The 24,703-nt window shown below is 34.3% G+C and overlaps 1 protein-coding gene, 2 long non-coding RNA genes and 1 pseudogene across 5 annotated transcripts; 2 read left to right on the forward strand and 2 right to left on the reverse strand.

Annotated features, from left to right (window-relative positions):
• Positions 1–6,914: 6,914 nt before the first annotated feature.
• Positions 6,915–7,556, forward strand: LOC122586967 (CAX-interacting protein 4-like). Its single transcript, XM_043759020.1, has one exon. It carries the CDS (start codon positions 6,915–6,917, stop codon positions 7,554–7,556), a length of 642 nt encoding a protein of 213 aa, XP_043614955.1.
• On the forward strand, positions 7,509–11,872 carry LOC122585349 (annotated as a pseudogene).
• Positions 11,873–17,087: 5,215 nt separating this feature from the next.
• On the reverse strand, positions 17,088–18,937 carry LOC122608094. Of its 2 annotated transcripts, XR_006325160.1 has the most exons (3): positions 18,662–18,937; positions 18,332–18,552; positions 17,088–17,505 (listed from the first exon to the last, which is right to left on the reverse strand). It is a non-coding gene; the product is annotated as an uncharacterized LOC122608094 (long non-coding RNA). The 2 variants fall into 2 exon arrangements; XR_006325159.1 differs by having other exon boundaries at positions 18,332–18,937.
• A 1,413-nt stretch (positions 18,938–20,350) lies between these two features.
• Positions 20,351–23,920, reverse strand: LOC122608102. 2 transcript variants are annotated; one of them, XR_006325165.1, is made up of 4 exons: positions 23,588–23,920; positions 22,382–22,552; positions 21,242–21,329; positions 20,351–20,636 (listed from the first exon to the last, which is right to left on the reverse strand). It is a non-coding gene; the product is annotated as an uncharacterized LOC122608102 (long non-coding RNA). The 2 variants fall into 2 exon arrangements; XR_006325163.1 differs by lacking the exon at positions 23,588–23,920 and having other exon boundaries at positions 22,382–22,830.
• Between the last annotated feature and the right edge of the window lie 783 nt (positions 23,921–24,703).

A 24,703-nucleotide genomic window follows, 5' to 3' on the forward strand; every position in this document is an offset into this window, starting at 1 on the left:
GTGAATATGAAATAAATTGTTGTTAAAGTAAGTCGATGTCTGAATGTAAATTATAATATACAGTAACGATAAATATAATATATGTTTAGTTAGAATTTTGGATTAACCTTAAATTTTTAAGGGTAATGGGGGAACCCTAGCCCCAGTATCACAATTGGATACCCATCGACTCACCCCGTATGAGCCATATGATGCCGGTAAAATACCTCCATCCTAATCCCCAAATGATCTGGGCACCCCGAATGATCGAACCCGCGTATTTAAACTTCACATATGGGTCTAGGCTTCATTGGTAACGGGTACCTTAAAGGAATTATTTTTCTGACCAGTGGGGATTGAACCTGAGACCTTAAGGTCATCAAGTGTTTGCCTTACCACTAGGCTAATTTCTTGCTGGTAACCTTAAATTTTTAGAATTACATCAAAATCAGAACTTGTAAGCATAATGGATGATGACAATTAGCCTTGTGATTTTAGATCGTAAACTTAATTTTTAAAGTCTTCATGTTAATAACTTATTATTATAATTACTATAAGAAATACTAGGATTTGAATTGGAAAAGAAAAAGAGGCAATTTATTAATGAAAAAGTGATCAATCAAATAAGGTATTAATGTCTTTTGTATTAATAAGCCAAGAGTTAGAGTTTAATTCTAAATCTAATAATTGAATTTATATACAACTAAAAAAAAGCTAATTTAATAAAATAATAAATTAAAAAGACACTTGTCGATCAAGGATTACGTCACGTGTCGTTTCAAGAATATGTCAATCCTGTTTTAGTTAATAATAGAATTTGAAGAAATAAAAAAAAAAAGACAATTTATTAATGAAAAAACGATCAATCAAATAAGGTTATAATGTTTTTTGTAATAATAAGCCAAGAGTTAGAGTTTAATTATAAATTTAATAATGACATTGAATTTATATACAACTAAAAAAGCTAATTTACCAAAATAATAAATTAAAAAGACATTTGTCGATCAAAGATTACGCCACGTGTCGTTTCAAGAATATGTCAATCATGTTTTAGTTTATTGGTAGATAATTTGCATTTCTATTATATTAATACTCCATTATTATTTTAAATACATATAAATATATAGTTTTATTAACAATTTTTACTTACTAATTTTCAATATGCCTAGTTGCCTACATAACAAATAATGTGTACGAATAATCTTTTCTAAAATTTGAATTGTTACAATCACATGCACATGGTTTATTTTAAAACTTCATTTTTTTATTATTATTATTATTATTATTATTATTATTATTATTATTATTATTATTATTATCTTTTTTTTTGCTATAAATTAACTAATGTATTTATTATTATTATTTATTTTATTTATTTATTTATAACAGAGTGTTACACTTCTATTGCCGGAATCCATGCCGGAAAACTTGCCGATGCTTCTAAAGTATAACACCCTTATTTCCGGTGAGATTAGGGTTTTCGGTGGTTGCCGTCTAGAAACGTTCACTTTTTACGGCCAAGTTGTTGTTTGGTTTTGGCAAGGGTGTAGTTGACACATTATTGACTCTTTGGCTACTTTAATCGGTTTTCCGGCGACCCTTTTTTTGGGGTTTCGGGTTTAATCGATTTTCTGGTGATCTCCTTTATGGGGTGTCTGGTTCAATCGTGGCTGCAAGTAATCCGGTAACCCCTTTTTGGGTTTCGAGTGGTGTTGCTTCGGTTTTCCGGTCACTCCTATTTGGAGTTTCCTGTTGCTTCGGTTTTCCGGCGACCCATTTTTTGGGTTTCCGGTTAACTGTTGCTGCTTGTTGTTGCGGTTTTCTGGCAAGCTCTTTCTTGGGTTTTCCGGTTAACTGTTGTTGCTGCTTATGCTTATATATGTATTTTTATCTTTTTACATTACCGTTATTTGCATGTTTGTGATTAGCTTGGTAGCGTTAACTTAGCGGTAGCGTTGCCGGATTTTTTTTTGGTAGTGTTGTCGTATTTTGTTCCATTAAAGCATTAGGTAGCCAGAAAAAGTAGTTTTAGCCAACGATGATATCGTTGAACAGTTAGGTTGCAGGTGTTACGTTAAATGGGTGACGATGATACAAAATGTCTGTAAAAATGGGACTCAGATGATCCAGGGCGTCTCTTGGCGGAGTAAACCTTCGGGTTGACAGCCATTGCGTCTCCGACTTCCGAAATTCCCGATCCCCAAATTATGAGCCCAAATATCATTTTTATTGGAAACGGTCATTTTTTTTAATCTTTTCCGGCAGCCTTTAACTTTTTCCAGCATTGGCATTTTCACAAGAATTGACAAGTTTTGTTGCACTACACCATGTGTTTTTGACAAGTTTTGGCAAAAACACGTGGCGCATTTTGATTCACCGAAAACTTGCCAAAAACTTATCAAAGAACCAATTTATGTCACTACACCCTTGCCCCTAATGACATATTGAAAAATTAGGGGGCAAGATTCTTATAATTTTTTTAGGATTTTTAGGCTATTCTTTAGGATGATTTATCATTTTCCCTTCTAAATTTATGTACAAGGTTGGAAAACTTTGATTGAATAAGATCGGGTGAGAATGTGAGATACGAAATCAAGATTTTTTAGGACTCTAATTGGATTGGGAAAAAATTGGAATGAGATTATTACATATAGAAATATTAGTTTTTTCGAATTATAGGCATAAAAATAAATTATAAACATACATCTTAGAAAAATAAATTTTTTTGACATTTGCATAATAATTTAAAAAATAATGTACAAAATTAAGTAAATATAGTGGAAGAAAAAGAAAAACCAGATATTGAAGAGCTAAATGGAAACTATATATTAGATTTTGAGGGACTAAATGGATATTAAATGCCAGAAGACTACAAAACACGCTCTTTATTTGTCCATTTCCTATGCATATCATTTATTGTAAAATGTTCTTTCTTCATCTTCTATTCTTCTTATTCTACTACCATCACCTCCACCGTGAAGAAAGTACCAAGAAAGGCAGAATATAAAGACCTAAAACCGATTTGACAAAATATCTTCTTTCATAGATCCAGTTGCTCAAATTTTAACCATTGACCGTCGATGACGAATTTCGCGGTCAATTCCGATAGTATCTTCTCCTCACACCGCTGATCCTGAGAAATCGCCCGATAGAACCCATTATTACAAAATTGCATAGATACAACCCATTTTTACAACTTTACAACCTTGCAGATAATACTGTAAAATGTTCTCTCTTCATCTTCTATTCTTCTCAATGTGCCACCATCAACGTCCTCATGAAGAAAGTATCCAAGAAGGGAGAAACATTAAGATCTATAATTGACTTGACAAAATATCTTTTTTATAGATCTAGTTGCTCAATCCTCCTCTCTCTATAACACCTATCGTTTATAAATATATGAATTTTTACTAAAATTTTCACCTAATGGCATCAAATCATAGCGCAAACATTAAAAGAAAACTTCTACAATTCCGGTAGGAATTGTCATTTATTAAAACATAATTACTAAATCCGTATCATAACAATAACTAAGAAATATCCAAAAAGCACTAACATAAATGTCAAACACATCTACATAAGGACAAAGTTATAAATATCTAGCAACATGACAATAAGCCTCTTGGTAAAGAGGCTATTAGGGTGATTAAGACCAGCTTCAAGATCATCTACCCATGCCTCGCATCCTCTCAAATCTACTTGCTCACTAATGTTGCACCTAAGGGCATAAAACATCTTAAAAGAGCAAGTGTTAGCTAATTAAAAATATGTAAGGTAACACGTAATTTCATAAATCATTTATCTGAGTAAACTTTAAGAAAAATCACATTTCATCTTTAAAAGAATACATTATAATCATTAAGGCAAAACTCATAGCACATCATTGTCTTACGTTACATTTCACATATCCCGTTATAAAGCACAAAGTCATTCCATAACAATACATCACATCACATTACATCACCCCACCACCTATCACCGCCACCGTTTCCGACCCCACTGCCGCTACATCTTCCGCCACAGTTACCACCATGGCTCCATAGCACATACATCTTGTTAGATCTTGGTATCGTATAAACATACGGTAGGTTAAAATAATGGGAAGTGATTAATCCTCCTAATTAAATAGCCTAAAAATTCTCCTAACTATTGGATAATGCCATGTGGAAAAATCAGGGGGCAAGATTAGGAAAGATAATTAGTGGATACCACATGTTATCTTCTTAAGGTGTTAGGAGGATTTTTAGGCTATTTAGTTAGGAGGATTTATCATTTTCCTAAAATAATTGTATTAAAATATTTCAAAATAGTTTTTTACATATTTAATATTACGAGAATGGTCATGCGCGTTGCAGCGGTGATGAAGGTGGTGGTGGCGACGATGATATAATGACGGTGGCGGTGGTGACGGTGATGGGTGGTGGTGGCGGCGAGCGGTGGTGGCGGCGGAGATTGGTGGTGGTGGTGATGGTGACGGCGTTGGTGAGTAGTGAAAGTTATTGATGTAATTTGATTATGGTGTAATGGTACATCAGACATTAAAATGTGATCTTTGTTGAAACTTAAAATCAATATTGAAATTTTAAATTCAAGGTTGAAAATTAAAAGTGAACTTTCTTTATAATATAAAATATAGATTGATTCACATGTTCCATTAAAATTTACCAACATATAGATTTAATATTTAATGAAAGAAAAAAAGTTATAAGTAATATGTTAATTCTTTTATTAATTAAAAAAAAATTAATTTTTTTTTCAAATGTTTACATACTAATATAAATAATAATAGGATAATGATTATTAAGATTTTTATTAATTTATAATTAGATTAATAACGACATCATCAAATGTGTAATTTTAAGAGCTAGAGAATTGTTATTAGTTAATAAGTGGTTAGGTTAATTATCTTTTAGTATATATTAATTAATTTCTTATTAATTAATTATTTTATTTATAATTAATTTAAATGATATAATCAAATATTTTTTTTTCCAAACATTCAGTCGATATGCGATATCAGGAAAGCCTCATTATATAATGGTAAAGCCTTGCACCTACCTTAGACAACGCGATGTTGAGCATGAGTCATTACAAGTCTTCGTGTCATTACAAGTATTCAAAATAATAAACCTCAATACTTTCCATCTCTAAAGATCGACTTTGAGTAAAACCATGCATCTGATGAGTTCAACTAGTCTATCATTGGCAATATAATCAAATATTTAATTTTAAGAATCAAAGAACCGTGAGTGGTTAATAACATTGTTCTATTTAAAATTATGAAAATGCTAAACAAAGCTTTTAGGAATTTACTATGCATAAAAAGATTATACTTTTTCATATAAAAAGTCCTCCCCTAATCTACCACTCATAATTATTCAACCCTATTTTAGGAAAGAGTTAGAAAATAGTTAGATGGGAAATTACTAGATTGCCCTTAATAAACAACCCTTAAGGAAAGGGTTATTAGATATTACCAAAATTACCCTTAATGAATTAATTTACACTTCAAACTCTTATCTTCTAAAATATAACTATCACAATTGTATCAACTTATACGGTTAGACCACTCGACACCAATTGTCGATGTCATCGATCACCACCCGTCATCGATCACCACCCGTCACCAATACCACTAAACCACCGTCGTCGTCACCGCCGTCGCATTGCGCGAGCACAATGCTATTTTTATTAATTTTTATGGTAAGTGAAAACCCGACTTTGTTTAGAAAACCCCTAAAATTATCCCCCTAAATAAAAAGTCCAAAAATCAAATATCCTACCCAGCACAAACTCAATTTCTATATATAATCCACTTTTTACGATTTCCCCTTCTCAATTTTCCCTGATCATTGCAAACTTCAAATTGAGAGCGATCACATAAACCTAATTACAGGTATGATTTTACATATCGATATATCATTGTTTTCTTCCTGAATATGATTAATTTATCGATTAATTGGTGATTTACTTGCATGCTATTATCGAAACCCTAATTATAATGTAGTGAATTTCGATCGATATAGATATGTCGATTCATGCCTCTAATTTTAATTCGGAATACCCGACCCGGCCCAAACTCAGTTTCTGTCTATCATCCACTTTTTATGATTTCCCTCTTTTCCACTAACTAATCACAGGCATGCTTCTATACATATATATATATATATATATATATATCTGTGTCTCTATATCATATATATTCATTTGTATGCTGGTATCGAAACCCTAATTATAATGTAGTAAAATTCGATTGATTTCCGATTTTCTAACAGGAATTAAAACTAAGATTCTTAATTTTATGTTGAATTGTTATCTTTAATAGAGTTAGTTACAGAAGTCGGCCTTGTCGTGGTTCCCTTAGTTGCAGCTTTTATCCATAACTTTCAAAAATTACAGTTTCGGTCCAAAAGTTTTGGTATTGAAACCCTAATTATTTCAGATCTTTGTGAAGATATAAAGAGAAAAAATTGGACGCAATGAAATAAAAAAAAAGAAAAGAGTCTGGTGAAATAACCGGCGAGTGAAATCTAGTATGTGCGGTTTTGGCCTGTTGCACCAGTTATTTGTACACCCTTTGAGTTATACATACACTTGCAATAGGATGTTGCTATTATTACTTATAGTCTCATGATTCTTAATTTTAAATTACAGTTCTTTATTCGAGCTCTCAAGATGCTGGCCACAGCGGGTAGGGTTCATATGCAAGCCAACAATCGCGTGCACAGTAGTGCTGCCTTGCAAACCCATCGTATTTGGCAAACTGCGATTGGATATGACCCTTATGCTCCTAACAAAAAAGATAACAACGATTCTGTCCAGCTTCAGGCTTCCAATGCAGAACCGGAGGGAGAAACGCTTATGCTTGTTTTCAGGGATTACTTGCACTTGCTCACATTACTGGGCCCAATGCTGATGGGGCTCGTGGGTCCTGCATGAAATATGGTTTTGTGGGTCATCTGACATTCCAATGTAGAAACTTTTTGAGCATCAAGGAGGATAAAGATAAGGACCCCATAGCTATTCAGGCTGCTGTTAATGCTGGTTTAGAGAAGCTAAAAGGAAATGGAAAGATAACAAATGAGAGTTCAGATGAGAGTGACGAAGAGGAGAGTGAGAGTTCAGACTCAGATTATGATTCAGAGATCGAGCAGGCGGTTGCTCAGAGGTATGTGAAGAGGCTGAGTAGTAAATCAAAGTCACTGAGAGAAAAGAAACATGATGATTCTGATGAAGATGAGTTGGATTATGAGAAAAGAAAAAGGGGTAGGTCGAGAAGTACAACTGATAGTGACGATGAAAGAAGTGTGAGGAAAAGGAAGAAAGAGAAAAAGAGAAGAAAGAATGACGAGTCATCTGATGAGAACTGGGAACGACACTCACATCGGAGGAAGAGTAGGAAGGAGAAGAGGAGGAGTCATAGACATTCAGATGATTCAGATAGCTCTGAAGACTCGGTGAGAATGCATAAAAGGAAGAGTAAGAGCAAGAGAAGGTCTGATTCTGATTCAGATGCCAGCGTGGATTCGCAGGTTGGCAGGGATAAAAGAGCATCTGAGAGGAGGAACAGGAAATAGTCATTATGATCGAGGGGAGTATTCTTGATTTAAAAGGTATCTCTCTTGTTCTCATTTTTGAAACTTTTGTTCATATGTTACAGAATTACTCATTTACTTTACTTTGATCTGTACGTGCAATTCTTTGTACCATTTTTCCGCTATTTGTTTTTTTCTTACCGAATATTTTATCTATATTTTATAATCATGCCATGTGTTACACGATTCTTTGATATTCTCACTCCATTCTCCAAGTTTCCAAGGCATCAGTTTTTGTTCTTTATAAAATATAAAAACAACTGCTAGAGACCGAAAATATGTACTACTAAAGTATGGAAACCGGTTTCTATAGCCCTAAAAAAAGATTAGAAACCCTATGTAAAAACAATAGAAACCCCTAACGGAAACCGGTTTTCACACGAAGGATTAAATCAGTTTTCTAAAAAGAATGGAAATCAGTTTTCACAACCCCTTAATTAAAACAGGTTTCTATATCATTAAAACAGGTTTATGTATCCCTTAAAACCGGTTTCCTTTCTATTGTAGGCTTTGGATATTTAATTGTGCCTTTCAAATTATGGGTCTTGGGCCTACATTAGTACGTTTTCAGGCGCTAGAGGTGGCTCCGCCCTCGGCTTGCGCCCAGGCGCATAGGGTGCATGCCATAGTTGTCAAAAGCGAAGGCGACCTCAAAGCGCAAAGACCCCAAATAGGTTGAAGGCAAGAGGCGCAAAAAAAGCGCACGCCCAGGAAAAAAAATTGCACTAAGTACTTATACATAGTGAAAAATAATAGTAAAAAAAAAATATCAGATTTCAGTTATAAAACCAAATATCATTCAAAAAATAACTTTTCCACCAAAAATTCAAATTATTAGACTATTATAAACATATATAAAAAAAACATTATTTTTTCTTCCCCCCATTTTATATTTTCACTATCTTCTTTTATCTTCTTAAACGACTATGGTCACTCATTAGATCTAGCCACGATTTGGCCGGATCTTGAATGAATCTTGACCCATTTTGACTGTCGTTGACCGTTGTTGACCGCGTTTTTCATGGTCAACTTGGGCCTAGGGTTTCAGGCGCCGGAGAGGCTCTCGCCTTTAACAACACTGTCTCTGTCAACTATTTAGGAGATACTAATGTACTTTAAAATCAATCAAATGATATCCAGAGTAGTTGGTATTGTAATAGTCAATTCGTATGATGATAGTGTATTCTTACGTATTAAACTACCAATCTCTTAGTCCTTATATACTGGCAGAGTTCATTGTTATTGACCAGTTAGTGAACATTAACTGGAAATTGCTTCAGTATGAATGTGTGGAATCACTAGATGTGACAAAATAGGCGGGTTTGGTAATGGTCAATTTTTTGGTTTTGACCCTCAAAACCATCAATTTTTTGTTTGGTCTAATTGAGTTGGTTTTTGTTGACTAATAACACTTTGGTATGAAACTTGTTTGAGAAATTTTGTAAGCTAATATCTTTGATACAACTAATATATGAGGATTTGTTCCAAAAGATGAATTTCAGGCAACCTTTTTAAATGTTTGAATTGTTCGAATCGATGTATCATTTGGGCTTTATATATTTTTCTTATGTAACCTTTTGGTTTTATAAGAGGTTAGCACCAAATACGCCTCGGTGCTACATGTCACCTTTTGGTTTTTTAAAAGAATAGTACTATGTATTTTGCTTTGTATCTTCTTGGGCTTTATATAATTTTTCCCTTGTATGCTCCATCACTCAAATTTTACCAAAACTAATGCAAAACTCTTGGATCCTTGCACTTTGGTACTTAGAACAATTTGAACTGAAACTCAATTTCTATATATAATCCACTTTTTACGATTTCCCCTTCTCAATTTTCCCCTGATCATTGCAAACTTCAAATTGAGCGATTACATTAACCTAATTACAGGTATGATTCTATATAACGATATGTGTATGTATGTCTCTAACTCTCTATATCATATTTATCTTCCTGAATATGGTTAATTTTATCGATTAATTGGTGATTTATCTGCATGCTATTATTGAAACCCTAATAATAATTTAGTGAAATTCGGTCGATATAGATATGTCGATTCATGCCTCTAAGTATAAATCGGAATACCCAACCCTGCCCAAACTCAGTTTCTTTATATCATCCACTTTTATGATTTCCCCTTTTCAATGTTTCCACTAACTATTGCAAATCTAAACCCGCGTTCATATAAACCTAATTACAGGCATGCTTCTATACATATATATATATATATATATATCCGTGGTGTCTCTATATCATATATATCTTCTTGAATATGGTTTATTTATTGAATAATTGGTGATTCGTTTGTGTGCTGGTATAGAAACCCTAATTATAATGTAGTATAAGTCGAATGGTTTCTGATTTCCTAACAGGAATTAAAACTAGATTGGAGGCAATGAAATAAAAAAAATGAATCTGGTGAAATTAAATTGTGTTTGTGTGTGTCGTGCCAGTGATATTCTCATCATTGTTCATATTGTATTTTTTTTGTTTCTCATTTCATCATTTGTGGGAAAGATTTTCTTGATGTTGTTGAAGATCTTGATTTACTTTTGGATGTGTTATATATATATATATATATATATATATATAGGGGAAAGATAATTTGAGACCAACTAAAAAAAGTCCAAAAAAGGACCATTGATTTTCGTAAGTTACACACCACCATCATGATCTATTACGATATACAAGACTTTTTTGTAAAAACACTAAGACTTTCCAGCGACAGGCCCACTGAAAAATCATGTGTAAGTTAACTTACACATCAGAAAATCATGTGTAAGTTAAGTTACACATGTGTAAGTACTTACACATGTGTAACTTAACTTACACATGATTTTCTGGTGGGCCCGTCGCCGGAAAGTCTTAGTATTTTTACAAAAAAGTCTTGTATATCGTAGTAAATGATGATGGTGTACAAAAATCAATGGTCCTAGTTGGTCCTAAAATAAGAGGTGGTCTCAAAATATCTCACCCCTATATATATATATATATATATATATTAAAAATTGCTGGCAGTATGTAATTTGTCCAATTGAGATCTAGTATGTGCGGTTTTGGCCTGTTGCACCAGTTTCTTGTACACCCTTTGAGTTATACATACAGTTGCAATAGGATCTTGCTATTTACCATGCTTGTATAATGTGAATATGATTACTTATAGTCTCCTGGTTCTTATTTTTAAATTGCAGTTCTTTATTCGAGCTCTCAAGATGCCGGCCACAGCAGGTAGGGTTCGTATGCCAGCCAACAATCGCGTGCATAGTAGTGCTGCCTTGCAAACCCATCGTATTTGGCAAACTGCGATTGGATGTGATCCTTATGCTCCTAACAAAAAAGATAACAAGAAGTTTGTCCAGCTTCAGGATTCCAATGAAGAACCTGAGGGAGAAAACACTTATGCTTGTTTTCAGGGGTTGCTTGCACTTGCTCGCATTACTGGGTCCAATGCTGATGGGGCTTGTGGGTCATGCATGAAATGTGGTTTTGTGGGTCATCTGCAATTCCAATGTAGAAACTTTTTGAGCATCAAGGAGGATAAAGATAAGGACCCAAAGCTATTCAGGCTGCTGTTAATGCTGGTTCAGAGAAGCTAAAAGGGAATGGAAAGATAACCAGTGAGACTTCAGATGAGAGTGACGAAGAGGAGAGTGAGAGTTCAGACTTGGATTATGATTCAGAGATCGAGCAGGCGATTGCTCAGAGGTTTGTGAAGAGGCTGAGTAGTAAATCAAAGTCACTGAGAGAGAAGAAAGATGACGATTCTGTTGAAGATGAGTTGGATTATGAGATGAGAAAAAGGGGTAGGTCGAGAAGTACAACTGATAGTGACAATGAAAGAAGTGTCAGGAAAAGGAGGAAAGAGAAAAAGAGAAGAAAGAATGATGAGTCATCTGATGAGAACTGGGAACGACACTCACATGGCAGGAAGAGTAGGAAGGAGAAGAGGAGTCATAAACATTCAGATGATTCAGATAGCTCTGAGCCTCTGAAGACTCTGTGGGAATGCATAAGAGGAAGAGTAAGAGCAAGAGAAGGTCTGATTCTGATTCAGATGCCAGTGTGGATTTGCGGGTCAGGGATAAAAGAACATCTGAGAGGAGGAATAGGATATGGTCATTATGATCGAGGGGAGTACTCTTGATTTAAAAGGTATCTCACTTGTTTTCATTTTTGAAACTTTTGTTCCTATGTACAGAATTACTCATTTACTTTACTTTGATCTGTACGTGCAATTTTGCACTATTTTGCCGCTACTTGTTTATTTCTTACTGAATATTTTATCCATGTATTATAATCATGCCATGTTTTACACGGTTCTTTGATATTTTCACTTCATTCTTCAAGTTTCCAAGGCATCTGTTAGCGTTCTTTATAAAATATAAAAAGTTAAAAACTACTAAAGACCGAAAATCTGTACTACTAAAGTATGGAAACTGGTTTTTATAGCCCTAATAAAAAGATTAGAGACCCTATTAAAAAACAATAGAAAGTGGAAACTCGGTTTTCACACAAAGGATAAAATCAGGTTTCTAAAAAGAATGGACACCGGTTTTCAGTTTTCACAACCCCATAATCAAAACAGGTTTCTATATCATTGAAACCGGGTTATATAACTCTTAAAAACCGGTTTCCTTTCTATTGTTGGGTTTGGATATTTAATTGCGCCTTTCAAATTATGGGCCTTGGGCCTGCGTTTTCAGGCGCTAGAGTTGGCTCCGCCCTCGGCTTGTGCGCAGGTGCATAGGGTGCACGCCTCTAACAAATATGTAGATACTAATGTACTTTAAAAGCAATCAAATGATATCCAGAGTACTTGGTTTTTTAATAGTCAACTCGTATAATGATAGTGTATGCTTACGTATTAAACTACCAACCCCTTAGTCCTTAGATACCAGCAGAATTCGTTGTTATTGACCAGTTAGTGAACATTAACTGGAAATTGCTTCAGTATGAATGTGTGCAATCACAAGATGTGGCAAAACGGGCGGGTTGGGTAATAGTCAATTTTTTGGTTTTGACTGTCAAAACCATCAATGTTTTGTTTGGTCAAATTGAGTTGGTTTTGGTTGAACAAAAACACTTTGTATGAAATTTGTTTTAGAAAATTTAGTAAGCTAATATCTTTGAAACAGCTAATATCTGAGGATTTGTGCCAAAAGATGTATTTCAGGCAACCTTTTATATGTTTGAATTGTTCGAATCATTTGGGCTTTATATATTTTTCCCATGTAACCTTTTGGTTTTTTAAGAGGTTAGCACCAAATACGCCTCGGTACTACATGTCACTTTTTCGTTTTTTAACAGAATAGTACTACATGTCACCAAATACTATGTGTTTTGCTTTGTATCTCTTTGGGCTTTATATAATTTCTCCCTTGTATGCTTCATCACTCAATTTGATTTTTGACTATGGTTGTGGTTCTACTTGTTTTCTACATGCTGCAAATTTTTTATCCTGCAATATAGAAGAGTGTTTGACTTTGTTGCTATTTAGTCAATTTCTATGGTATACCAGGGGTATACCGGTGGTATTTCGTTTTCGGTCCTCCACTAGTATACCGGTATAGATTTTTGTCCAAAATTTCGGTGCCGAGATTCTCGGTGAAATTTACCGAAATCGGTCAAATTTCGGTCCATATTTCGGTGGTATACTAGTTTTTCAGATTTTTTTTTAAGGGTGTGGTGTAGGCCAATCCCAAAACTCGCAACACAAGTACCATCACTTTTTCTTCTTCATCAAAAATTGAATCCTTGATCACCTACACACTAGTGTATATTATGATATTTTAGAATCTAGACAACATCAAATTCAAGGTAAAAGGATAAAAAACCCTTTTTTCACTCTTCTTTTCTCATTTTGTGATTTTCATCAAATCAACCATCAAAATGTATGAAAGCTTCGATTTTTTTACGTCCAAAAGTTTTACGAACACATTATACAACTAATCCCAAAGTTCAATAGGTTTTTGTTAACAAATTCTATAACTTTTATGATTTTTGTAGTAATTAATAAACTTTCTTTGAAAATGAGTCACACGTTTTAGCTTGCTTTAGAGACTATAAAGTTAAAATTTTGTTTACATGCTAATAGACAACCTAAAAGTACGTACTTAACGATTAAAAAAAAACTTAACGATTTCAAAGTTACAATTTTGAGTTAATCATTCGTGTAAGTTTCACACCCAGATGTGAGTTTCAAAACTGGCAAGTCAAACACACTGATGGTCAAAATTCGCAGATGGTTAAACTCGTGAACCTGTTTAAACTCACAAAGTCAACTATTTGTCAAACTCGCTTACAAACTTTTGGTGAAACTAAGTCAAACACTTAATTGTTTTAAAATTAAATGACATTAACTAAATGACATTTCTTAGAACACTAATTAAATGACATTCCTTTGGACACAAAAACCTTATCTCGGTAAACTTATCTGTGTGTTAAAAACTTAAGTGTTTTCTATTTGCCATATTCATGTATCATACTATCATATGAGCACCATGTGAGTTTCGTAGTTTTTTTTAGTGTTTTATAGGAATGGAAAGATACTAATTGTCTAAGCGTGTTGGATGTGTAATCTCAATGTTTACATTGACTACTTAGACTTTATCTATATATGAGGATCTTTATAATGTGTGGAACTTGTTCTCTATATTGTGAATTTGGTGGTTGGTTAACCAACCTTATAAAATATTTATTCCCTACAACTTTTTTTTAAAAAAACTTCAATTAATTAGAAAAATTGTCCGCACGTAGAGACATCAACGATAGTTTCTACTTTTACAATTGTTTTGAGATGTGTGATTAACTCCAACAATTGTTATAATTACGGTAATTTCTTGAAATCTGGCGCGCGCGTGCGAGAGAGAGTATGAAAGGACCACGGGAATCATAAATGTGAAGGGATCATTTGTCATGTTCTTGACTATGCAATGAGTGTGTCAAATGACTATATTGTCATTAGGTAAGATGAGAATGGATGGTCTTGATTTAGCATGTTAAAGATGAACAACTAAGATCGTGTCTTAACTTAAAAGTTGAAGTTTTAAAATTTTTAGAGAGGTAAAGGAAATGCTTTATATATGTGTGATATATACATGCATTATGAATTTGGCCAAATTATTTTTCTTTACAGATCTTCTAAAAAACTATTGAAGCACAAATTGTTTAACTATAAACTTACTAACTCACAACTTTTCTGTTTGACATTTTAATTATTAATTTTTTTCAGCTAATCAAGGATATGACAGTAGCATAAGACTCTCATCAAGAGTGGGGCGCTAGTATGTAGGATTTTTTATTTTTTTTACTACTCATTATGTGATGGTTGATTTCTACTTTTTGAATTCATGATAATTTATTTACCTTTACGATTTTAATGGAATCATTTAGCTATCTCCGTGTAATATTCATACGTCCACATGTTTATCGTTACACCTCGGGTTTATGCCTTAGTTGAGGTGCTACAAAAATGACACCTTCCAAAAAGATCTTTAATTTTATGAAATGAGTAACAATATATAGGCCTAATATTCACTACGTCTAAGCATGCCAATTAACTAACCATTTACATATTGATTTTACTCTTTCTTTTTCATCATTATTGTTGGAAGTAGCATTATGTCTTCATATTTTTAAGCCCATATAGGTCACAGTGTCACACACGATAAATGTTCTAGCCTAAAAGTTATGAGATTAATAGATTATTATGCAATTTAATTAATGAATGATTAAATTATTCATAAAAACGCATTTATGAAATAATTCGACATGTGCATATGTTATTTATTTGCAATTACTTTTACACACCAAGTAACAAGTATATTTCACTTGAACTCGAAATTTATTTCATCCATAAAAGTGATACCTCCAAACAGAACTATTTACTTGCACAATTGTTGAACATGACCCATGCAGATAACGACGTCAGTATGATATTACAACCCTAAAACTGAACATTGTAAGTTATGATATTACAAGCAACGCCATTTCGATCACTCCTCGCCTGCAGCCGTTTGATTTGTCAACATTTTCCATATAAAACAGAACATTGTAAGATATGACATTACAAATACATTTCCGTCGATTAAATCAGCTCCAATGGAAGGCTTTCCATTGCAACCTGAAATTTTTATAACAAACATAATATTCAGAATTTAGAATAGATAGTGAATGATGAAATTTTACAAACCAACACGTATCCATTTTCTAAAAGCTTTTGGATCAAAGTTTTGCTGCACGTTGTACAATTCAGTCTGAAATGTGATAAGGATGGTGACCTTGAATTCAATTGAGAATGGTCTGCACAAAAGGTTGCAAAGAATGACATACACTTTAGCTGTCAGTCTGTCACCAAGGTACATGGGAGATATTATGAAATGACTGGAGGCAAATAGATATAAAATCCGAGGTGGGCGTACTTCAAAAGTGACACTTACGAAATCAAAGGGAAACAATTATGATCAACCTTTCCGGCAGTTTATTGAGATCACTTGTGCTTTAAATGAATGGTGCAGTAAGCTATCTAAAACTATAGTAGAACAATATCGTCTTATTTATCATAGGATATTCTTTTGGGAATTTTGATATGCTTTAGATAACTTTTAACCAGTTTAACCGGTTCATTCCATTTGGACCATTTACTTATTAGTGCCTTTATTACGGCCACCCTGCCCCATCCTAAAAAGCAAGAGTCAATCATGGCTATTGGTTTTCCCAGTTTGATAGCTTTGCTGGGTACTAGTGGAACCCTAGGTTTGCCTGCTAGGTCAACAAAGTTAGCTCGAGTGGGTTTTCCTGATTCCATAAGAAGGAAGGAATAATGATGTATGTCACACTTAATAACAGTGACTTTATGTTACCCAATGCACAAGTCTATCGTGTCTACACTAAGATACAACATCAATATACTTCTTAAGTTTTATCGACTCGATAACATCTTTTATCTTTCACTGAAATCTTAATATTAAAATGGTGGCAATTTCGACCCATTAACCTAATGCTCACTATAGCTTTGTTTTTTATCACTAAATGATCCAATGAGCTGGTCTTAAGATTTGGTTAAGACAAGTCAAATGGGTCAACAAGTGCCTAAAATCACCTAAGGCTCAGTTTGGCTTAGTTTCTATCTCTAAGAGGTCCAATGGGCTAATCAAAAGATTTAGTTAAATGATCCACTCGGACGCTGATGATTACGCATTAAAAAACATTAAAACAAAACAAAATACACTGTTACACACACACATATCCGGCATGAAGAACACCATCATGGTGGTAATGGTATGGCATCACATCATGGAGGTGAACCACCGCATCTGATGTCCTAATAATGGATACTTGAAAAATTCTTAGAACCGCAAAGCTTACTTAAACACCATATCCACCTCTATAACTCTATTCCTAATGGGCACTGCTAGCTGTTGGTAGAAAACTTTAATAATATACTGATATTATATAGTTTGTATAATCATTAGTATTTAGTAATTAATACACCAATCAGTTATAGAAGAAAGGTTTAAGGAAAATTTTAAAAAGCTTTTAGGTCGCATGGCCCGTTCCACCTCTAATACTAAACTTTCAATAGAATATGGCACCGAACTCAGGGAGTCAACTACTTAACACTGTAAGCTCAAGGCTTATAATATTACTAATTTCACTGAACTTATCAACTTACCCAGCATAACATAAATAGGCACAGACATATTACGGCAGACATCTCCAATTACCATCTATGGTACATAAAGTATGAAAGGTTTATTAAGAAAAAGGTGTGCCTGAGTAGTTTGAACTGTAACCATAATCAACTTTAAACGGAGGAAGTGAATTTCAATGGAGTAGATAGGAGCTGCAAATGCTTCAACTGTTAGCTCTTCCACTAAAGGATCTGATAGAAGGCACTGACTACAAATTCTACTGGATACCTTAAAGCCACCTATGCAAGTTAAAATGTGTCAGGTATAACAACATCATAATCAACTTAACAATAAAATTAGTAAATTACAATTGCAATAGATAAGTGCCTTATTTACACCCAGTTAACTTACTCTCTATAATAAATAAGTTTAATCGCCAAGAGTAAATAATAGTGTATGTCCTTTCTCCAATGACTGGACCGTTATGCTCTATAAGTACCTTTAACCACAAGTTTCTCTTACATTTTACGAGGATGGCCCAAACTGATTTTTAGTGGTACATCACAAAATGTAACCCTCAATTACAAAAAGTAAATACATAATAAGTTCAAATGTAGCATGTAACGGTCATCCATCATTTACTGTTAATATGTCTCCTCTTTTTAGACATTTCAGTAGGACCTGGGACAAGTAGTAATCATGAAAAGACCTGATCTCAATTCAGGAAGCAATGCGTGCCTTTGTGTAACCCAAACAAAGGAAATAAAATAGAAACTAACTAAACAGACGGAGCAAGTCATATGGGTTGATAGTCACCATATTGCATTATTCACATATAATCAACCTCCAACCTCCTAATTCTACTTATGCAAACATTATTACTGCTATAGCTTTTAAAACCATGGCTATTTATAATAATTAATACATTCAATCTAGTCAACCCAACCTGGCCCCTAGTGGTTCAGTAAATAAAAAAATCCCTCTTTGACGCCAATCTTGAATAGAATATTAGCCGTTCTGAAATGAACTCCTTTTGACACATTACACAACCGTCTGGACCCGGCCATTATCCCACCTCTAGAAGAAACAGAAAACATTAAGCAAGAAGTGCAGAACAAAACTCACCTTCTCGATACGAACTTAATGCCCTCTTTTCTGCTTGGTCATGTGAGAGATGATAGAAATTTTGATCTTATACGGTTTATGAGGAATGTATAATATACGACAACTGAATTGACCCACCACGTCATTAACATTGCGGGAATGTTTATCATTGCGTCCACCGATAATAGGCCAAGGAACACGGAGAGCCATAAACACAGAACTTTTCCCACTCCCATTTGGACCTTTAACATTACGTTTGAATTGTTAGAATAATGTAGAATACGAATAACAATACAAAAAATATATTTTAAGCAACTAGTAAGAAGAAGCCTTTCACCGGTATTATATTACATGTCAACTTTCATTTCTGTAATGACTTAATAATATCAACCTCCGGTATAAAGATACCATCATCAGATTCCATGTGCCAATAGTTTCATCAGAATACAACCATGATCAAGTGAAATTCATAAATTAAGGCAATCCAAAATTATAGGAGGGACATGACAATGAATTATAACTACCGATTTACGTATAATTGGGTTGATTTGGGGAGTATTTTATACTAAACATATAAAACCAAATGGTTCAACCAGAAAGAGACAAGGTAGGCTAGATTGAATGACAACCCATTGCATAAAGCCTTCTAAATTGCATTATTCAAACATTAAAGTTATTTTCAAATAAATATGTTCTTGTAATCATAATCATAGACTTATATATAATATTTACTCCTTGTCAGCCAAATTATCCCAAGTTAGCCAATACTTTAAAATGAACCTTTTAACCGAGCCAATTTTAGCCAGTTACCCAACCCATTAGCCTGCATCTGTTGAGACAACTAATTATAATTCATGAACAACTATAACTGCAGTTAAGATTGACACAGCTTCAAGTACAGATTGAGCACTTTCAAACCCACCAAAACCAAAGCCTTCTAACAACTGACAAAGCTAAAGTTTCGCGTTCAGGGGTATCCGTGTTCTTTGGCTTATTGTCACCACCTAGATAAACAAACTTGATGGGCATGAATACACGCTACATAATATGACCATTAAGTAAAATAATTATTTGCAGATTTAGAGTTGCTCAAATTGTAACTCTGGTGAAAAATAATTATAAATTCTGCAACTCAATACACTAAGCCGTGGACCTGCAACTCAGTCAAATCTGCCATCCTCCTTTGACACCCAAAACAAGTATACAGCTAAGACACCAAAGAAAGAGGCCATGATGGCAAAGAAATACCAGTCCAAAAGAATTCCACCTAAGAAGACACGTCCTACTTTAAATGAAAAGTTTAGCTATTGATAGAAAGTTTACGTGTTTAACACTGCAGTCAACCACCATTGAACGACATTAACATGTTATAATGACCCAAACAAGTTGATATGTATGTGGCCACCGGATCTTGAAAGACTTTGTACCATTCTATCCATTCATAAATCCGTGTCTACAGTTAAATTCTTGATCATGGCAATCGTGCAATTCATAAATACAATTTTTCTAAAACACTGCAGTCAACAAGCAATGGCTGACAATAATATTTGTAAACATGTTATGGACCCATAAGCTTTTTCTGTGTGTGGCCACTATCACTTGAAAGACTTTGTGTGACCCTTGACTCAAAGTCTACTTATTCATTTTTAATTTTAGCCCTAAAAGCTAAAACTAATATTTATAACAAACTACAGTTATAAAACAATTAGACGTGCATATATTATTTCTTTGCAATTATATCTACATAACAAGTAACAAAGTCAGTTCACTTATTCTCATAAGTTATTTCTTCCTTTAAAGTAATTCCTAGTGATAACTCTAGAATCAATAAATGCAATAGCCTTCCTAACAAAAATATTTACCTACACAAACTACGAGATTCAAAATACAATTGTTGTACATGACTCATAAACATAACCACGTCAGTTTCAAATATTTGCAATTTCTATACTGCTGAGATACACTGCAACGTAAGACTGGATACTGTAATTTGTGATATTAGAAAACGACGTTATTTTGGTCGCTGCTCACGTGCAGCTGTGAGTTGTCCAGATAACATTTTATAAATTAAAACTGAACATTGTAAGTTAAGATATTACAACAATTCCGTTGATTAAATCAGCTCCAACTGAAGGCTTTCCATTTCAACCAAAAATTTTTAAAACAATATATTCAGGATATAGAATAGATACTGAATGATGAAAGCTTACAAACCAACACGTACGCATTTTCTTAAAGCTTCTAGATCAGATTTTTGCTGCACATTATACAATTCAGTCTGAAATATAATAAGGATAGTAACCCCTTGAACTCAACTGAGAATGGTCTGCACAAAAGATTGCAAAGAATGACACATAAACTTTAGCCGTCACAAGGGCGGTGGGAGATAATATGAGATGGCTGGAAGCAAATATTTACAAAATCTCAGATGGGTATAGTTCGAAAGCAACACTTATACAAAGTCAAAGGGAATTAGGGAAACGGTTAAAATCAACCTTTCCGGCAGTTCATGGAGAATCGCTAGTTCTTTGAAGGAATATTGCAGTGAGCTATCTGAAACTATAGTAGAGCATAATAGTGTTGCCTATTCTAAGAAAGCCAATTGGGATATTCATATGGGCATTTGGATACTCTTTTGGGTACTTGGATACGCTTTAGATAACTTTTAACCTGTTCGACCAGTTTAATCCATTTAGGCCATTTAATCATTATGAGTATTTTTATTAGTGCCTTTATTAAGGCCACCTGCCCTGGCTTAATAATCCAGATTGGCAAGTTCGTGGATGGCTGGTGGTTTTCCCGGTTCCATAGGGTACTGGTGAAGTCCTGGGTTTGCTTGCCAGGTCAAAAAGTTGGCTCGAGTAGGATTTCCTGACTGACTTACTGTCTTACTCCCCAAAAAAAAAATAAACTTTTAAATGAAGACAGTACCTCATTTAACCACTCCCAATGCCAATAATTTCAAATATTTAGCTGATGCAAAGCTTCAGAGACTCCCCATGATCGTAGCAGTAAAGATCTGAAGAGCATTAAGCAACAATTCGTGGATACAAGTTCCTAAATTTCTTATATGTTGATTTATCAACTACCATCTATAATCTTACTTCAAGTAAACATCTAAGAAAAATTCCATGATTTCATACTAAGGAACAAACTATTTATGTCACCAACACTGACTTTATGTTACCTAATGCACTAGTCTGTCATGTCTACACTAAGATACAACATCAAAATACTTAACTTTTATCGACTCGATAACATCTTATATCTTTCACTGAAAGAGAACTTAATATTATATGGTGTCAACTTCAACCCATTCACCTAATGCTCAATTTAGCTTTTTTTTTATCAGTAATTCAGTTAAGACAAGTCAAATGGGTCAACAAGTGCCTAAAATCACCTAAGGCTCAGTTTGGCTTAGTTTCTATCTCTAAGAGGTCCAATGGGCTAATCAAAAGATTTAGTTAAATGATCCACTCGGACAATGATAATTACAAATTAAAAAACAATAAAACAAAACAAAATACACACACACAATACCGGCATGAAGCACGCCATGGTTCCCTCCACCACGCCAAGACCATGGTGGTAATGGTATGGCGTTACATCATGGAGGTGAGCTTCTGATGTCCTAATAATGGTTAATGGATACAAACTCCAAAATCACTTTTTGGAAAACATAGTTGAAAATTCTTAGGACCGCAGAGCTTACTAAACTCCATGTCCACACTGGGCACCTGCTAATGGGAGTTGAGGTGTTGAACCACCCTGGGCACTGCTAGCTGTTGGTAGAAAACTCAAAAAGTTTTCAGGTCGCATGGCCCGTTCCACCTCTAAATTTGAACTTTCAATAGACTATGGCACCGAACTCAGGGAGTCAATTACTTAACGCTGTAAGCTCAAGGCTAATAATGTTACTAACTTCACTGAATTTATCAACTTACCCAGCAAACAAAGTTGGGCATGCCAAAAGTCGGGGAAGCATAACATAAATAGGCACTATGGCAGACATCTCCATCTGCCATCTATGGTACATAAAGTATGAAAGGTTTATTAAGAAAAAAGGTGTACCAGAGTAGTCTGAACTCTGAACTGTAGATGTTTATGTTGCTATCTTTTCCCCAACCATAATTGACTCTACACGGAGCAAGTGAATTTCAATGGAGTAGATAGGAGCTGCAAATGCTTCAACTGTTATTAGAAGGCACTGAGTACAAATTCTACTGGATACCTTAAAGCCACCTATGCAAATTAAAATGTGTCAGGTATAACAATATCATAGTCAACTTAACAACAAAATTAGTAAATTAAAATTGCAATAAATCTAGGTGATATAAGTGCCTTATTTTCACCCATTTAACTTGCTCTCTACAGTAACTAAGTTTAATCACCAAGAGCAAATACTAGTGTATATCCTTTATCCAATGACTGGACCGTTATGCTCTATAAGTACCTTTAACTAAATTTCTCTTACATTTTACGAGGATGGCCCAAACTGATTTTTAGTGGACATCACAAAATGTAACACTCATTTACAAACGTACATACATAATAAGTTTAAAACGTAGCATGTAACGGTCTTCCATCATATACTGGTAATATGTCTCCCCTTTTTAGACATTTCAGTAGCACCTGGGACGAGTAGTAATCATGAAGACACCTGATCTCAACAGTAAGCAATGTGTGTCTTTGTGTAACCCAAACAAAGGAACTAAAATAGAAACTAACTAAACAGACGGAGCAAGTCATATGGGTTCATAGTCACCATATGCATTATTCAAATATTATCAACCTCCATGGCTATTTATAATAATTCATATATTCAACCTAGTCAACCCAACCCAGCCCCTAGTGGTTCAGTAAATAAAAAAATCCCTTTTTGACGCCAATCTTGAATAGAATATTAGTCGTTCTGAAATGAACTCCTTTTGACACATTACAGAACCGTCTCCACCCGGCCATTATCCTACCTCTAGAAAAAACAGAAAACATTAAGCAAGAAGGGACATGACAATGAATTATAACTATCGATTTATGTGTAAATGGATTGATTTGGGGAGTATTTTATGCTAAACAGATCAAACCAAATGGTTCAACTAGAAAGAGGCAAGGTAGGCTAGATTGAATGACAACCCAGGTCTATTTTTTACTACATAAAGCCTCCTAAATTGCATTATTCAAATATTAAAGTTATTTTCAAATAAATATGTTCTTGTAATCATATTCATAGATTTGTATATAATAGTTATAATATAATATTCTGGTCAGCCAAGTTACCCCATGTTATCCAATACTTTAAGATGAACCTTTAAAGCGAGCAAATTTTGGCCACTTATCCAACCTCTCGGCCTGCATATGTTGTCTCAACTAATTCTAATTCATGACCACATTCATGAACAACTATAAATGCAGTTAAAATTGACACAGCTTCAAGTACAGATTGAGCACTTTCAAACCCACCAAAACCAAAGCCTACTAACTGACACAACTAAAGTTTCGTGTTCAGGGGTCTCCGTGGTCTTTGGCCTATTGTCACCACCTAGATAAACAAACTTGATGGGCTTGAATACATGCTACATAATATGATCATTAAGTAAAATAATTATTAGCAAATTGAGAGTTGAACAAATTGTAACTCTGGTGAAAAATAATTATCAAATCTGCAACTCAATACACTAAGCCTTGGATCTGCAACTCAGTCAAATCTCCCATCCTCCTTGACTCCCAAAACAAGTTTACAACTAAGACGCCAAAGAAAGAGGCCATGATGGCAAAGAAATACCAGTCCAAAAGAATTCCACCTAAGAAGACACGTCCTACTTTAACTGATAAATTTGATAGAAAGTTTACGTCTTTAACACTGCAGTGAACCACCATTGAACGACATTAACATGTTATAATGACCCAAACAAGTTGATATATATGTGGCCACCGGCTCTTGAAAGACTTTGTACCATTCTATCCATTCATGAATCCAAGTCTACAGTTGAATTCTTGATCATGACAATCGTGCAATTCATATACAATTTTTCCAAACAATGCAGTCAACAAGAATTGGCTGACAATAATAGGAGAAACCACGTTATGGACCCATTAGCTTTTTCTGTGTGTGACCACTATCACTTGAAAGACTTTGTGTGACCCTTGACTCAAACTCTACTATGAACTGTCTTGTGGACTCAAGTCGATATCTACCTAAGTATAACACTGCAGTCAAAAATCGTTGACCGATATTAACATGTTATAATGACCCAAAGAAGTTGATATGTATGTGGCCATTCATGAATCCAAGTCTACGGTTAAATTCTTGATCATGACAATTGTGCAATTCATAAATACAAATTTTTCCAAAACACGGCAGCTAACAAGCATTGGCTGGCCATAATACGAGTA

The sequence above is a fragment of the Erigeron canadensis genome, chromosome 1, assembly GCF_010389155.1.
Source record: "Erigeron canadensis isolate Cc75 chromosome 1, C_canadensis_v1, whole genome shotgun sequence".
NCBI classification, from domain to species: Eukaryota; Viridiplantae; Streptophyta; class Magnoliopsida; order Asterales; family Asteraceae; genus Erigeron; species Erigeron canadensis.